The 16,382-nt window shown below is 38.7% G+C and overlaps 1 protein-coding gene across 1 annotated transcript in view; it reads right to left on the bottom strand.

Annotated features, from left to right (window-relative positions):
* grm2a (glutamate receptor, metabotropic 2a) overlaps positions 1 to 16,382 on the bottom strand; it is a 44,049-nt gene that overhangs the window by 4,518 nt on the left and 23,149 nt on the right. The window contains exons 3-4 of the mRNA XM_075460967.1: positions 5,975 to 6,812; positions 2,493 to 3,556 (exon numbers count right to left, since the gene is read on the bottom strand). Of these exons, the coding sequence (XP_075317082.1) occupies positions 2,493 to 3,556; positions 5,975 to 6,812 (1,902 nt within the window). The remainder of the gene's footprint in view (positions 1 to 2,492; positions 3,557 to 5,974; positions 6,813 to 16,382) is intronic.

Below are 16,382 nucleotides of genomic sequence, written 5' to 3'. Positions count from 1 at the left end.
ACTACAGTCAAACCTTTATTTGTTATTCATTTGGAGATTAGCATCAGGCTGTGATGACAGTAAAAGAGTTGTGAAAAACTAGGATAACGCTTGTAATATGTCACTGCTTGTAAAAAAAAAAACCTAGAAGACACTGTGCCAGATGAGTGCCTTCAGTAATTATTCATTGGTCAAAGGGGAGCTTTGTATCTATCTAATGAGCCCATTCAGGCTACAAATTGTGTTGACTAGATGTGCTGGAGGAAGGGTTCCTCTGAGCATCACTCGAGTCCCAGGATAGAGGGAGCACAGCTGGGACTCAGCATCCCAGTCTTTCACACTCCAATCAACAAAGCTACGCACAGGGACTTACAGGGACGCTCAGTTCCCTTTCAGACCTCGTGGTCTTGCCTGCCTTTTCCACGTTGCTAGAAAAGCAGCTGTGTCAGGAGGCTCCACTGCCTATTGCCCCCTTCTGTCTCTGTGTCATTGCAAACTAGTCAGATCTCAAAGGGATAGTCCTCCACATCAAAGCCAGCCTTTTCTATGCAGTTCTATCAATTCAGCATATGACCCTGTTTCAATAGATGAGCAGCTTGCATTCAGTAATCCATCTAGCTATTTATCTGTGTATCTGTCTATTTTCTGAATTAGATTGGGCAAATGAACCTTAAAACTGAAGGCATTGCAGAAAATGTTCTATATTTTTTAAGTTACAGCACCACTGCCAGGAAAGCTGTGTTTATGTAAAACTATTAAATGACCTGCTGTTGATGACTCATAAATGCTTATATGCCAACTGGTGTTATTTACAGCTTTTGTGTCTGTTATTGTGTTGGTCCTGGTGACTACCATGTTTTGAAAATTTGAGCACATTAGCAGAGATCCCACTGTTTGTCTGTCTGTCTGAGGTCAGAATTTGTCAATACGATAGTGTTGCAACTCTGTTAAAAAAGAATCATTGTTGTTAACTTAGTTGAAAGTATAACTGGTTGTATTACCTAAGTACTGCACTATGTCCAGAAACTGTGCCTCCTAACTGTAGGGTGGCTTTTCTGAATGCTAGTATTATGATGATAACTTACTTTTCCTGTTTAAAACACTGGCAGTAAGCAAGAGGCAAACAGAGGCAACGCTACAACTACACTCCTGTAAAGTTTGGTGATCATTCTAAGAATGCAGCTAATTGTAAAAGCAAAAACAAAATGGGCTACATACATCAAAATAGATGAGCAATAGGTGACTGACTAATAGGTTAACAAGTCTGAACATTCACTCTGTCAACTTCAATGTGGGCAGGTGTGTTTATGAGCTGTTTACATGCATTAGCGGAGAGGTCCTCTGCTGTGCTTTAACTAAGAGTGTTGCGAGAATGAAGGAATAATCTGCTCTGGTATAAGTGGTTGTTTCACTAAGTGACTGTGATTTGCTGTTATCAGTGGGCATTGTAATTGCATTCATAACTGCTCTCAAGAAACACGTTCTCCATTCAGTGGTTGCATCCTCCTTTTTGAAACTGCAACATGCATATGTGCATGATGCGTAAGAGCTGTAGCATCACAGAGGAGGAGAATTCATGTTGTCTCCATATCAAATTAAAAGGCTGTGCGCAAGGAAGGTATGTGACACAGCAGCCTTGTTATTTTTTTCCACATCTTCTGGTGTCCCATTGTGTAGCTTTATGTAGCCTTATTAACCTTTTGCAAATGATTTTCTGTTTTCACAGCTTGCACAGTAAAATGGTTTAAATTAAAAGCAGTCATTCTTAGAAGGATTCCAGCAAATATGTGTCTATTCCTATGAAAGGCCTATGTTAGTTTTTCCCGAAAAATCAGCGGACTGCAAATAATAACTATTAAGCCAGGAACGTTCAGAAGATTCAACTGCAATCTTTTTTGTGAAGACACTGGTTACTTGAAATTGGTCACATCTACAGAACACAGTTCTCAAAGCACTACTGTCTTCTAAAGAAGTAGCCCATATTTCTACTGACTGCAATTCAGAGGGGGACCTGCACCTCCCAAAACTCTATTGCTTATAGCTATTTCTTTGGGTGTAAGTCTGTGTTTCAGGCTCACTTTGTCAATCTTTTGTTTGTTACATCACACACATACACCTAAAGGCCACAAACAGTTGGCACCTGTTTGTCTGGAGTCAAGCTGTGTGGATGAGTGGTGCACACATTTCGGCTTAAAGTTTTTTTCCTGTTTCACTCACTTCTGGCGTTCTCAGTGTAACACACACGCAGCTGCGAGCTGCAGTCAACACATTCTGAACAGGCACATTTTGAACAGTCATTGCACCAATGCATACAAAGTACAAATTCGAGCTTAGAGGAAGTCATTATCTGCTCGGATGTATTCTGCTCAGGTTTGCAGAACCTTAAGCCATCTGAACAAATAATTTGTTACAAATGATAAACACAGCATATGCTATCTGCCATGTTGAAATGTGTAATCTTACTTTGCATTAAAAAGACAGCATGCTTGCTCGGGGAGCCTAACTTAACTTACCCTGTAGTCGCTGGCGGTAACGTAGAAAATGGGTTGGAAAGCCAGCCAGATGATGCAGGTGGTGTACATGGTAAATCCGATGAACTTGGCCTCATTGAAGTTCTCAGGGCATTTGCGGGTCTTGAAGGCGTAGACTGTGCAGAGGATAATGAGTATGCAGTTGTAGGTGAGAGACATGAGCATGCTGGAGTCCTTGCTGTTACACTTGAGGGTGACCACGTCTCTCCTCTCTGGGCTCACTTCCTTTCTCACACCTGGGGTCTCCACCAGCAGCCAGACCACCACCACAATCAGCTGGCAGGAGATCAGAGCACCACAAATGGCAACCTGGGAGGCTGGGCTGATAAATCGAGGCCTCTGGGCTCCGTCCTTCACTCCACTGAAGATCCGAGCGATTCGATTAGTCTTGGTTAGAAGGGCTGAATAGCATACAGCAAAGGAGGTGCCTAATCCTAGTCGGCGCAGTGTACAAACTGCTGTTGAAGGTTTGGCTATGTAGATGAATGTGATGCTATAACACATCAGCACTCCCATCAGAAGAATGTAAGAGAGCTCACGTCCACTGGCCTTCACTACAGGTGTCTCGTTGTGTTTAAGGAATAGGCCAATGACAAAGAGTGTACTCATTATCCCTAGACAGGAAATGGTGACAGGTCCGATGGCCCAGGCATCTTCCCAGCGGATGTACTCCTCAGGTAAGTCATAACAGCCTGTAAGATTCGCCAGAGGCCACTGTCCAAAGCTACAATCAGCACAGGTGAACTCATCCTGCAAGTACTGGTAGGGCTGACAGGGGATACAGATCCAGCAGCACACATCTCCCGGCTGCATACTTTTCACCTCATTCTTCTTGCATGGGTCACTACACTGTGAAGTCGGCACAACCTGGCCAGCCCAAGGGATTGAGCTGGTGTTTAAGATCAGGCTCTGTGCCCAGTAGCCGACCTTACGATAGACATAGCGTTCACCTTCTTTGTGGTAGTGAAAAATGTTGTAGCGGCCAAGGCTGTCTCCATAGGCATCAAAACGGACTACATTCTCTGTGTCAGGGGGACGAAAGGGTGCTGACAGAGAAAGGGGGAAAAAAGAGAGGAAGTTTTATGAAATAAAAGGTGTACGGTGTAATGACATGTACAACAAAGATTTTTTTTTAAATTGACAGAATAATATAAATATGAGATTTTTTTCTGGTGACTTTGTAGTTTGGAGCATTGTTCCTTGAACTGATTGCAAAGTATGTAACACATGCTGCTTCTATAAGAACAGTGTCATGTCAAATACATTTTTTATTATTTATTCAGTATAAAATTAATAGTGACTGTGACAGGTGCAAAATGTTAGAATACACAACGATAACCAAGTTTGAGTCTGTTTAATTTGATTGCGTTCAGTTAAACAACAGAACAGAAATCCCAGATGGATGGCAAATTATTTAGTGTGACAATGTTTCCTAATTTCCGAACGATATCAAAGCTATAATGAGCCACCATTTAAGGATTCAACAGGACAGTGACCATACCTTGTCATAAAAGTACGAAGTACAGGCTATTTTGAAAACTCGAGAGAATAAAAATCAAGAGTTCAATCTAAAAGCAAATAACTGATAGCAAGTTTTCAGACCCACATTGTGCAAAGGTTCTTGTTGACATGTTTCAGGTTGTTGTGTTGAGAAATAATCTGTTGCTGTAATCCTAAACACTTTGAAAAATGCTGACACGCCATGCTTTATCACTATCTTGGCTACTCTACCAGCCTCTAGAAGAAAAACATTCCCACAGAATGGTGCTACCATCCCCATGTCCAACTGTAGGGGTATTAATGAGGTGATGTCCAGTGTCTGGTTGCTTTCTGCAACTGTGGTCAAATAGTTGTTTTATCAGATCAGAGAATTTTGCTTTCCATGGTTATATTGATGCCTTTTGACAAACTTCCAGCAGGATGGCATGTGTTTTTTAGTGAGAGACGACTTATCTAACTACCGTAAATGCCTGATTGGTAAAGTGGTGGATTCATGTTTGCCTGTCTGTAAACCTTTCTCATCTCCACAATGGACCTCAGTCATAGTGGGGATTGGCTTGATGATAATCTGTCGGACAAATGTAATCATCACTTCATTCACAGCTGAATGATGGAGGCTGCTTTTGGTCATTTTAAATGTTGCAGAAATATTCTTGTATCCTTTCCCAGATCTGTGCATTGACACTGAACTGTTTTGCAGATCTACAGATTTTTACTCAAACATACATCATTAACTGTGAGATATTGTACAGCCAGGTATAAGCCTTATCTTGCTCTGTCTAATTTATTCAATTTGACACCACTGTTAGAAATAAGATCCACGAGAACTCTATTGTGAGTGGGTCTGAACACTTGTGATACTTATTAACAAATCCATAAAAACAATATTTACATATTCATTTATTCATGCATTCATTTAATAATTTATTTGTGTGACTTCCTATGGCTAAAATGAGATTAATCTGACGCATTACTTGAAAGGACCAAAACACTGTCTATCAGCACAGATTTTTTTTAGTCAGTGTTTATTCTCTAACTACACTTGGAATCACCAACATGTCTTATCACTGAAAATATTAGTACGATTTAATTGTAATTCATGAAAACAATTGTATGATTTAACTATATTGAATAACCTTTATCTTAGACATATGGTGAGGTGTTTTTTACATCCTGAATATATCTTGTGATTTTTTAACATATAGAGTTTAGTGTTCCACCTGTTTTTCCCCTTAGGGTGTTGTAATGTCTCTCGGGACTGACTAATTTAAGGCCTCTAATCCACTTTTAAAATCTCCAGATAATAAAGCCCTTTTCTTTTTTTAGATATTATGAACAGCAGAAAAGCCCAGCTGGATAAGAGCACAGTGGCCCAACCATTATCTCCCATCAGTGAAAATGTCAGTATTTCCATAAATCGAAAGATAACCCAAGGCTGGTACAAAAGTGAGAGCATTTGAATTGGTAAGCCTGATATTTGTAATGTGGAGATGAGCTGACGCAGTCACAGTTACATGCTTTGTGTATTGAAGCTCAGTGTAGACAAACAGAAAACAAATGATATTTGCACAGTGAGCTTTTGCAGTGTTCAAACTAAAGAGCTCTTACACTAATGCATGAAAAAAGCACCTTCAAAGCATGAGGATGAGGAAATGATTTCATCATTGCTAACTGAATCATTACTAAATGTATCTGCAGTAGCAGTGTAGAAACATGTATAATTGTGTATAATTGCTCTAATTAAATTTTCTAAATAAACTGGCAAAATGAATATAAACTGATGTAATCTAATTTGGCACCCTATGTGCATGAGCCACTTGGAGAAATTAGATTATATTATGTTAAAGTTTGTTTGGAGTTTCACACTGTACAGATGAGTGTATAATGAGCACTTATATAATGAGTATATTACTTGTATAATGAGCAGTATTTTGATAATATTTCAGCATTAAGGTTTTACTCACCCTCAAACTTGACTTTGAGAATGTAGTCCCTGTAAAACTTCCGGCCATTGCCAGGTTTAAGAGCATCACACACCTTTGTGGAGTTGGGGCATAAGGCTTGCCTCATGTTATGTAAGGCAGCAGCCATTGCAAAGACAGCATTCACTACGAACATGATCTTGGATTCTGGTTGAAATGGAATCTCATGAAGCGAGTGTTTTCCACATCCCAGGTCATGGAGGCTGCACTGGAATTGGTTTTCCCAAAATTCTCTGAACCAGGGATTCCTGGTGTTGTTGTATGGGTGCAGTGCTGTGAAGTATTCATTAAATTCGGGGATTGGATACGAAGCAAGTTCAATGGTGAATGCTCCATCTGCCACAGCCTCACTTCCCCTCACCACACTCTCCTGCGCTCCCCAGCCATCACTGGCCACCCAGGTGAAAGAGACGTTCATGCGGTTGGCTGCAACCAGCAGCTCACGGGCATCCTCACTGCGTGTGAACAGGATGACCACCTTGGCATTGGACTTCTGCTGAAGGGAGCGGATTACGTTCTCATAACTCCAGCGGCTCATTGAACGGCTCACTTTGGCTGAAGTGGCAATGCAAATCTGGCGGGCACGAGCCTCTTGTTGGAAAGCATCAATGCCAGTCTCACCATAGTCGCCTTCTGAGGCCACAGTCGACACGTACGTCCAGTTGAAGTAACGCAGGATCTCTGCCATGGCCTTGGCCTGGTAGAAGTCTGGAGGAACGGTGCGGGCAAAAAAGTCATAACGGGTCTTGTCACTTAGTTTGGCACTGGTAGAAGCGTAACTGATCTGAGGGATCTGGAAAAGTCGCAGCAGGTTTGCCACCTGTAATAAGGGAGAGACATCAAAAGGATAAGATGCAGTTATTTCAATCAGCCTTTACTGTTATATATGTATATATGTGTGTGTGTTTTATAGTAACAATTTTTATAACTGGCCATCTTTGGCTAAATTAATGAAATTGCCAAGACTATTTAATTTCCCATTCAGATGAAATTAGTCCAATACTGTTTGGTCTCTAATATTATCACTGGGTTCCTGCAGGGCCCTTTGCAACTAAACCTCCATGCGGACTTGTTGAGATCCTGCTTTTAATTATTGTGAGAACTGCCTTTTAACCTAATCATTTCTCATCTGTAATGCTTTAAACATAACTAAGCAAATAAAAAAAATATGGAAGTCTGTATGTTAGATCAGACAGACGTGGTTGTGTGTATGTGCAACAAACTTAACATATGCCCTGTGCACCTGCTTTAGAAAGAAACAGACAGGAAGATAGAGCCAGGGTGTGGTTGAGAGCAGAGTAAGTGGACAGAAAAGCAGTCAAAGCACCAACGAATCTTGATTCTTTGCTTTTTCCCTGTGATGGGATTTGTTGATGTTGTAACACTGCACACTATGTGTAGAAGCTACTGACTGTTTCGCTTTAGGCATTTCTGTGGATGCCTGAGGGAAGGCAGAGTCAGCATTCAAGAAGAATACCTTAACAAAGTTTACCTTAATGTTGAAAGACAACAGGAAATTCACAATCAAATATCCTATTTTGAAAGCTGCCCATTTCATTGTTTAGCAACAGTGTACAGAATGTTTATGTGTGGCTGAGATTTCAAAGATAAAGATCTAAAGTTTTAACAACACAATTTTAGCAGGTGATATGCATAGTCATGGAAAAAAAACGTAAATTCATTATTTCTGTGATAAAGTGAATACACACTTAAACTCTCAGAAACTAGTCTTTCAGAAATGGTTTTAGTAGTTTTGCATAGTTCTATATCATTCTCTTACATCAGCTTCCTCATATAAGCACTCATCCACGCTCATTTCTTGCATTTGCAAGATGTCTGAGGGTCTTATCACAACATTTTAAAGCAATTCAAAGCTTGAGTTGTGCATGGCTTTTCTTTCCATGCCACCAGTTCTTCTTTCAATCACATCATGGTGGATGAACTTGTAGGGTTATTATCCAGTTAGTTTATCGTTTTGACAGATGACCAAACAATGTCTTCAAGCACCCTCTGAAATAATAGAAAATTCAGCGTTGACTCCATGACAACGAGCTTCCCAATCCTTGATCAGTCTGGTCAAACAATAACATTTTCACCATAGTGCTTCAATGTTTCTATGAGGTCCAATTTAAAAGTGAGTGGTCTTGATTTTTTGCACACACTAAAACCATGACATACAGCAGCATGTTTACTCATTTCATCAGTGTTGAGAAAATATCCATTTTTGACTCTTCAATAGTATAGCAAAGAAATTGTTTAAAAAGGAATGAAAGTCTAAATCATTTAAACACTTGAATGAGTGTTTCAAAACAGTTCAGAGGTTGGTTTCTCCTGACAGTTTCAGGTCAGCTGGAGAAACCCTGATTATGCAAACAGGCTAATGATCATGTTTCTGTGGATGTCCTTTCCCTAAACTGCCTTGACAGACTTTCTCCACATGTGGAGAAACAGCTTACATCAGTGTGATTGCTCTTTTAGGAGGAAATCAGAGTATAATCCAAAGTGGCAAGTAAAATTAACACTGATTAATCTTTTTCAGATCACTCAATCCCCTATTAAAAACTGCAAAAACCCATTCCCATTATCTAATCTGTCTTCTCCATAATCATCTCATAAATTGCATTTCAATGTTTTTCTTACCTTGATGTGCTATTTATTTATCAATGGCAGCCCATTCTTTGGTCTGTCTATTTATACACATTCCCATGTTTATTTAATCATGGAGGGGTGTATTTTTTATTTCTGTATTTACACTCCATAAGAGGATTTCAAACGGTGAAACACAGCAGAAGTTGATATATTTAACATTTTGGAGGTATATCCAAAAAAGGGAATTCCCCTCTACACATCATTACATCTTCATCTAACTTTACCCGTAAATCATTCTTATTTTTCTTCATGTCAGGCTCTTTGACTCTTTAAGAAAATTTGACGCATTCAGTACTGCGGTCAAGTGAGCAGACATTCGTCTTTCCCTGATTTAAAGTGCGCCCGTATTACAAAATTTATTGCAAATGCAGGACGTCCATGATACGGAGCGTGCAAATATTTTACTCAACTATAAAATCCTTTTGATCAATAATGTTTGACAAAGTTTGATACATTTGAACTCAGGACCATCCTGACTGTTCACTCACTCAGTATCAAGCTCATTCACTGTATCAATTTGGAGAAATTCAGACTCAAAGTTCATTATTTTGAAATGAAAAGGGCATTATTTGCAATATTTACTCTACTATAAAATCCCTTTCATCCATAGTTTCTGACAAAGGCATGTTCACTTGAACTCAGTAACATCCTGACCGTTCACTCACTCAGTATCAAACATATTCACTGTATCATTTTGGAGAAATTCAGCCTCAAATGTCATTCATTTGAAGTGAAAAAGGCATTTTGCGCGATATTTATGCTACTGTAAAATCCCTTTGATCCATAATTTCTAACAAAGGCATGCACACTTGAGCTCAGGAACATCCTGACTGTTCACTCACTCAGTATCAAGCATATTCACTGTATCATTTTGGAGAAATTCAGCCTCAAAGTTCATTATTTTGAAGTGAAAAGACATTATTTGCAATATTTACGCTACTGTAAAATCCCTTTTTTCCATAATTTCTGTCAAAAGTTGATACACTTGAACTCAGGAACATCCTGACTGTTCACTCACTCAGTATCAAGCTCGTTCACTGTATCATTTTGGAGAAATCCAGACTCAAAGTTCATTATTTTAAAGTGAAAAGGGAATTATGTGCAATATTTACTCTACTGTACAATCCCTTTGATCCATAATTTCTGACAAAGGCGTGTACACTTGAACTCAGGACCATCCTGACTGTTCATTCATTCAGTATCAAGCTCATTCACTCTATAATTTTGGAGAAATTCAACCTCAAATTTCATTATTTTTAAGTGAAAAAGGCATTATGCGCATTAGATCAGCCAGGTTTGCAAGAACTGATTCCATATCAAACACTGTCACTGCAGTTTAATTCTTTTGATACTTCTAAAATAATTTTGTTCTATTTCTGAAGAATGCGAAATTCAAAGTCATGACAGAAACTTTGACTGATTGACTCGCTTGATGAATTTTTTCTAAAAATCACTTTGTAAACCTATTCTCTATACGCTAAAAGAAGTAAATCATTATTTTATTTATTATAAGAACAATTGTAAGTGGTGGCAGTAGTGGTAAATCTAATTATATTTGAATATTTTCAACTTTCTGTTGGTGTTTAACACAGAGACCAGCTGTGCCATGTGCTCAGCAGTCAAACCACCACTTAAAGGGCCTGACTTAACAAACTGGGTAAGTTGTTTAAAAGGTTTACTCAGCACATTTTGCATGCCTTGTTTTGAAGTGGATGACAGCAAGCAAGAGCCTAAAAGGATGAGACATGACAGACAATCATCTGTGCTAGGACAATCTGAGGTTCACTCCTCAGCCATAGGGATACGCATGTTTTCCTATCAAGAATTCCAAAAAGAAAGTGTGCATTAGATTGAGATTTCAACAATGACAAGATTTTGATCTGGAGAATAATCAAATGAAGATATTCATCAAAAGGTTGTAGAACAGTACATAATTACTTAATGATTTCCATGAAGAAAGCAAAAACATTTCTCGCCTTTGCCCTTTTACAGATTCAGTGTGACACCTGTTGCAGGTGGTTCCATGTTGAGTGCATCGACATGGACTCGGAAACATTTCAGCAGGCAGAGAGTAGTGAATGGAATTGTGTGATTTGTGAACAATGAATAAACAACTTCAACAATGATTTCAGACTATATCTACAGTTTATAGTCACTTCCTGCTCACACATCCACATTTTACTAGGGAATGATGTTATTTGTTTCCCAAATGTGGAGCTGAGACATGGAGGGTTTGTAATGATGTTTTCAGTTTTCAGCTGAGTTTAGTTTTCCCTCTGTTTGGAGTGTAATCCTCTTGATTTGTTCAGCTTCATTCTTATTTTGAACAAACATACAAAACCAATGTTTAAAAAAAAAAAAAGAATCTCCCTTTAAAAACTAAAAATGTGAACTTTGAGGCTGAATTACTAAACAGTCAGGATGGTCCTGAGTTGAAGTGTACACGCCTTTGTCAGGAATTATGGATGAAAGGGATTTTACAGTAGCGTAAATATCGCGCATGATGCCCTTTTCACTTCAAAATAATGAACTTTGAGTCTGAATTTCTCCAAAATGATACAGTGAATGAGCTTGATACTGAGTGAGTGAACAGTCAGGATGTTCCTGAGTTCAAGTTTATCAACCTTTGTCAGAAATTATGGATCAAAAGGATTTTACAGTTGAGTAAAATATTTGCACATTTCTGATGTTGTCTGATGTTGAGCCGCACACCCACACACGGAGCTCACTGTTTATATTTCTGTTGACAGTAAAACTGTTGAATTGGATCCTAGTCCCTGTTTCCTGTCCCTGCACAGCGAAAGGCACGCCGGCTACATCATATAGCGCAGTTTGAATGGCTTAATGTGATTGGCTTATGAGTAAATGGTCTCCCACATTGGGTGCGTTGTTATGATTGGCTGAAACAAGGAAGATATCTGATTGGTTGCAGCTCATTCCGTGTTAAAGAAAAAGAGATTTGTGGGTTGAAGCAAGTCAGGGGAGTCTCAAAATCCACACACAAATGCAGCGAAGTCCACAGACCAGAAGCAGTTTGTAAATTAAGTTACATTTCTGTGTGCATCAGAAATACATTTGTAAATCTGTCCTGCACATTTGTAAATCTGTCCTGCGCATTTGTGAATCTAATCCTGCGCATTTGTGAATCCTATCTTGCGCATTTGTGAATATTGAAACTGAGTTAGCTCCATACATAACCTATGTACCCTAATACATGAATCTGTAGGTGGTAAATAATGTTTATAGCTTTTGATATTTGCTTGAGGATAATGGGAGAGATGGATGCTGTCTGAGGTTATCAATAAGTTGATGTCCACTCTTAAGATTAGTATGATTGTGTGTACTTTAAGAAGTATGGAAACATACTACCTCAAAGTAATTTTACAACAAGCAGGGAAAAAAAAAGAAGGGTCTTAGTTCAGTTACATTAAAACTAATACTATGCCCTGCAGGAACACAATGAAAGGGGGAACTAATCATGATGTTAATCGTATTAATTAAGCATTTTGTTGTTTGGAGTTTTAATACTTTGTTTATGGAGATCTTAGTGAGTGACATGGTGTGGGGAAGAATGGGCTGTTATAGAAAAGGAAAGCAGGTCTAATTTTTTTTCAGATTTTACATGCCAGTAGTATTGTTTTCTTGGTCACTGCCACAAAGAGAAAAATTTTGGACATTTTTGTGAAATTGTAGATGAAGAAAGAAGGGGATACTGAGGTTGAAGATACTGGACATCTTCCCCATCTCAGACTAAAACCACACGGTTGGTGTACAGTATATATGGGTGCTGCTCTCTGAAGCCTATTCAGTTTGTGGGTGGTAACGTTTGCTTCTTTTTCTAAAAATGAAATTGGTTGATTTTTTTCAGTTGTGTGACATACAGTGTATTGTTGCCAAGTAATATCTGATTGATTCAAGTGCAGTGTCCAGTCGCCTTTTGGCACTGAAACAGTCCTCATCAATTTCACAATTTCAAACATCGGGTCATGCCAGATACCCTTGAGAGGAGAAAGAAACAGCAAGCTGTTTGGTATGTCATTTGAAGCCACCAGGCAGTATTTATAGTGTCAAATTTGTAGCAGCTGTGGGAATTAACTGAGATATGAATGAATACAATATGCCGGTTCTTACAGATGGTCTCCAGATTATAAAGATGGGTTGAACTGCGGTTGTTTGTTCAGTGTGGTGGAGGAGGTATAAGTAAGTAGTAGTCCATGTCATATTGTATAGGTTTTGGAGTGCACCTGTTTCAATCTGGTCATTGTGTCTTTTCCATAAAATGTACTAAATCTCTCCGGGAGTGATGAAAACGTGTCGTTGCAAAACTGGAAGAATCTCATTGTGTCACTGAAAATACAGCCAATTAAAGAAATATTAAGTCGATCTCATCCATCCAAGTCCCCTTAGATTCTGAGAAGTAATGGGATAAAATTGACTGAATGTTTTTACTACCTTGGGTTTGTGTTAACATTGATTCTTGGGCATTAAAGGATTAAATTGTGAGGTTATGGGAACTTTCTCCAACATTTGCCTCCAAGTCAGTATAACTTTGAGGCAGAAGCTTGAACTTAGATTAGTTAATAGAGTTATTAGTTAACAGAAATCTTATCGTGGACTTGTCATTCGTCATGGCCGAGTCAATGGAAAGTTCAAAAAGTATTTTGAAAATGGGCATTCATGCCTAACACCTTTGGTTAGGTGTTTGAGTGATTATATCTGTGCAGATATTAGTTTATGTGGATTTCCTTTCAGCATCTAGAGTTCTAGTAACAGCAGGATGTTTAGTCTTTGTATCCCTCTTGTTTCTTTGGTGAAACCAGTTTTATCTGGCTCGACAGTAGATTAAAAACACAGATTGTCTTTATGATACCAAAGATTTCCGTGTGATTTGAACAAAACTGTTTATTACAGTCATAGAGAGAAAGATAGAGCTCTGTGGGGAGTTTTTGTTTGGTTTTGCGATCATGAGTTTGCATAATAAATGTGAAATAATGAACAAGAAATGTTGATTCAATTCTACATTCTAAGCCTCAGTTCATCTAGCTTGAGCGGTTTATGAAACATTCCTCATGCTTCTTATTCATGTGAGGATGTGGCACCATTGCCTGGGGTGTATTGTTTGGAGTAGAAATGTCTAGTTCATTTATTGCAATGGTGTTGAGTATAAGAAGATCACATTCTATATTTTTAGTTTTTAAAAAAACTATCAAGTTTGTTTTGGGGTTTGAGCAATTCTTTGCTGATCGTGTGTAGGCATTTGAGAGTCAAGTCTCTTCACCTGCTCACGTTGAGAAAATTTCCTTTCGTTTATGCTGTGTTTTTTGACACGTGAATTAGCAGCTTGTGCTTTCGTATACAATGTTTTTGTTGTTTTGGCCATTTGCTATCAGTATGAGTTGTGGCTTAGCAATATTCAATGCGGGAGCATGTTTCGTTGTAAGAGAGAATAATGAAAATATTCTCTATCATCTTCTCTATCAGTCATTCCGTACTGATATATTTATATCTATTTTTGATTGGATATAGGGGTGTGGGAAGCCTTGAGGGAGGTTGAATTGGTGGAGCGAACAAGGTATTCAACATAAAGTGAAAACTCTATTCACAGAATGACAAATGAAAAAAATATTGTAGTTACAACAATCTGATGTCAAGTTACCAGTTCACCTCGTAAAAAAAAAAAAAAAAGGTCTGCTCCCTATGACTCGGTCAGGACTTATCTCTGAGGAGCCTAAAACTGAAAAGAATAAGAAAACAAAAAGGGTGGTGTTGCTGTTAGTTATGGAGATGATAGGTGTGAGAAACAGAGTCGGTGTTTATTCAATAGCATATTTTTTCGTCACAAATTCCTAAAGTGTGTCTTTATGGGAGATCAAGTCTTGTTGAAAAAGCCAAGCTACACTAACCTTGTGTGCACAAATTAGCTTTAAACAAAACAAACAAGATAAATGACACCTGCAAACAAATGATACATTGCATGAACATAATGATATGTAATACCAATAGCCTTAGATAAATAGAATAAAAAAGGAAAGGACAAACAAATTAATCCAATTTGCTGAACCTTCTCAGTGCTCACAGTGGTAAATGAGTAACTTCACCGTGGGGTATTAGATAGAGCTCTAATCCATGCACACTACATGTGGCTTATGAGGGTCGTAAAGCACTGTGACAGACATGACACTGATACGACAGGCTTATTGTAAGTCATTACAGAGATGTTTACTGGGATTATATGAAAAGCCAAAGCCCTCCAACCTGCCAAAGCCTGTGTCTGGCATGCGGTAAACTGAGTGTAGAACACACAGGTCGATATGAAAGAGCAGAACTGGAGCATTTGAATATGGACTCTACTTATATCATTTGCATGATCAATGGCATGCTGTAGCTTTATCGTAGAAGTCACCTGGTAACTGCCCACTAAAGCACAAAGATTTTCAGTAAATAATCTCGTCTTTCAAAGGTTCACAGCAGTAAAAGATTAGATTGGAGGGGACAGCAAAATATTGGCTTGAGGAATTAAACCACAAGAACATCAAAGACGTGTGAGCCAAACGAGGGAAGAGAGTTGCCAAATATTGAGTCAGTAAGATTCTATCTTGATGTCACTGTTGTTTAACAATTCGCACTTTGGTATGTTTCCTCCTGCATTAAGTTGTAGGTTTTAAGGAGGCTCTTGAGAAAAGGAAATATGATAGGGTCACAAATAAATAATCTTAAAGTTCATGCACAAGGGCATACTGATAGACAAATAGATAGTCAGAAAACGTTATTGCAACCTATAAGAAGAGATACTTGTATAAATCAGTTCTCATTTCTTTATTCGTTTGTGTAACACTGAATTTTGAGGAAAGATAAAATGAATGCCATTTCATTGCTTGCCTAACATCAGATATAGAGGATCAATCAGTCTCAGGCAGCACCTTATTTTCTGTAAATAGCAAAGTTAAGAACTAGCCTAATGTAGATGTGCAGTTCAGATTGCAGTGAAAGTGTCATGGTTGTGTTAAGGGATGAGCCAGGTGCAGACACGGACGAGAGCCAAAATGAAGTTAACGGATTTATTTTCAAAAATATAAACAAAAGCGCAGCAAAGGCTGGAATACGGAAAAACTAAACTGAACATAAAACTAAGAAAATAACAAAAGAGACTGAAATACTTGCAGACAGGACTGACGAGGGAAACCATGGACCAGGGGCGTAGGAACAGGAAATACAGACATAGAAGACGAGGAATACAGACCAGGATTTCAGATAAGACAAGAGAAGACAAGACTAGACGAGGAATACAGAAGTGTTGGACGAGGATCCGGCGAGGAGTGGTGGAACTAGAAAGGCATATATACTGGGGAGGTGATTACTGGAGCAGGAACTGGTGGTTAATTACAAACAGGTTGCAGGTGAGAGTGAAGGGCTGATGGCAGGAGAGAGACTGAGGAGAGAGAGAGAGAGAGAGAGATGGCAGAACACAGGGGGCGAGGGAGAGCACACTAACTAATACAAAGAATGAACAAGGATTAATTAAACAACTGAATACCAAGAGAACAGAACTAAAATGAAACAAAGACTGATCTAATAAATAAATTACAAAGAGCACTGAATAAAAATACCAGTAACTAAGTCACAAAAACATAACCAAAAACCCAGATCCTGACAGAAAGAGGTTTCTTCCCAAGCAATGAGAGCATGCAAGACTTAGGAGCTGCATTTTGTGTACACCAACTAACAGAACTGAATCTTTTCC

The sequence above is a fragment of the Odontesthes bonariensis genome, chromosome 3, assembly GCF_027942865.1.
Source record: "Odontesthes bonariensis isolate fOdoBon6 chromosome 3, fOdoBon6.hap1, whole genome shotgun sequence".
Lineage (NCBI taxonomy): Eukaryota > Metazoa > Chordata > Actinopteri > Atheriniformes > Atherinopsidae > Odontesthes > Odontesthes bonariensis.
This window is presented reverse-complemented; position numbering and strand designations above follow the sequence as displayed.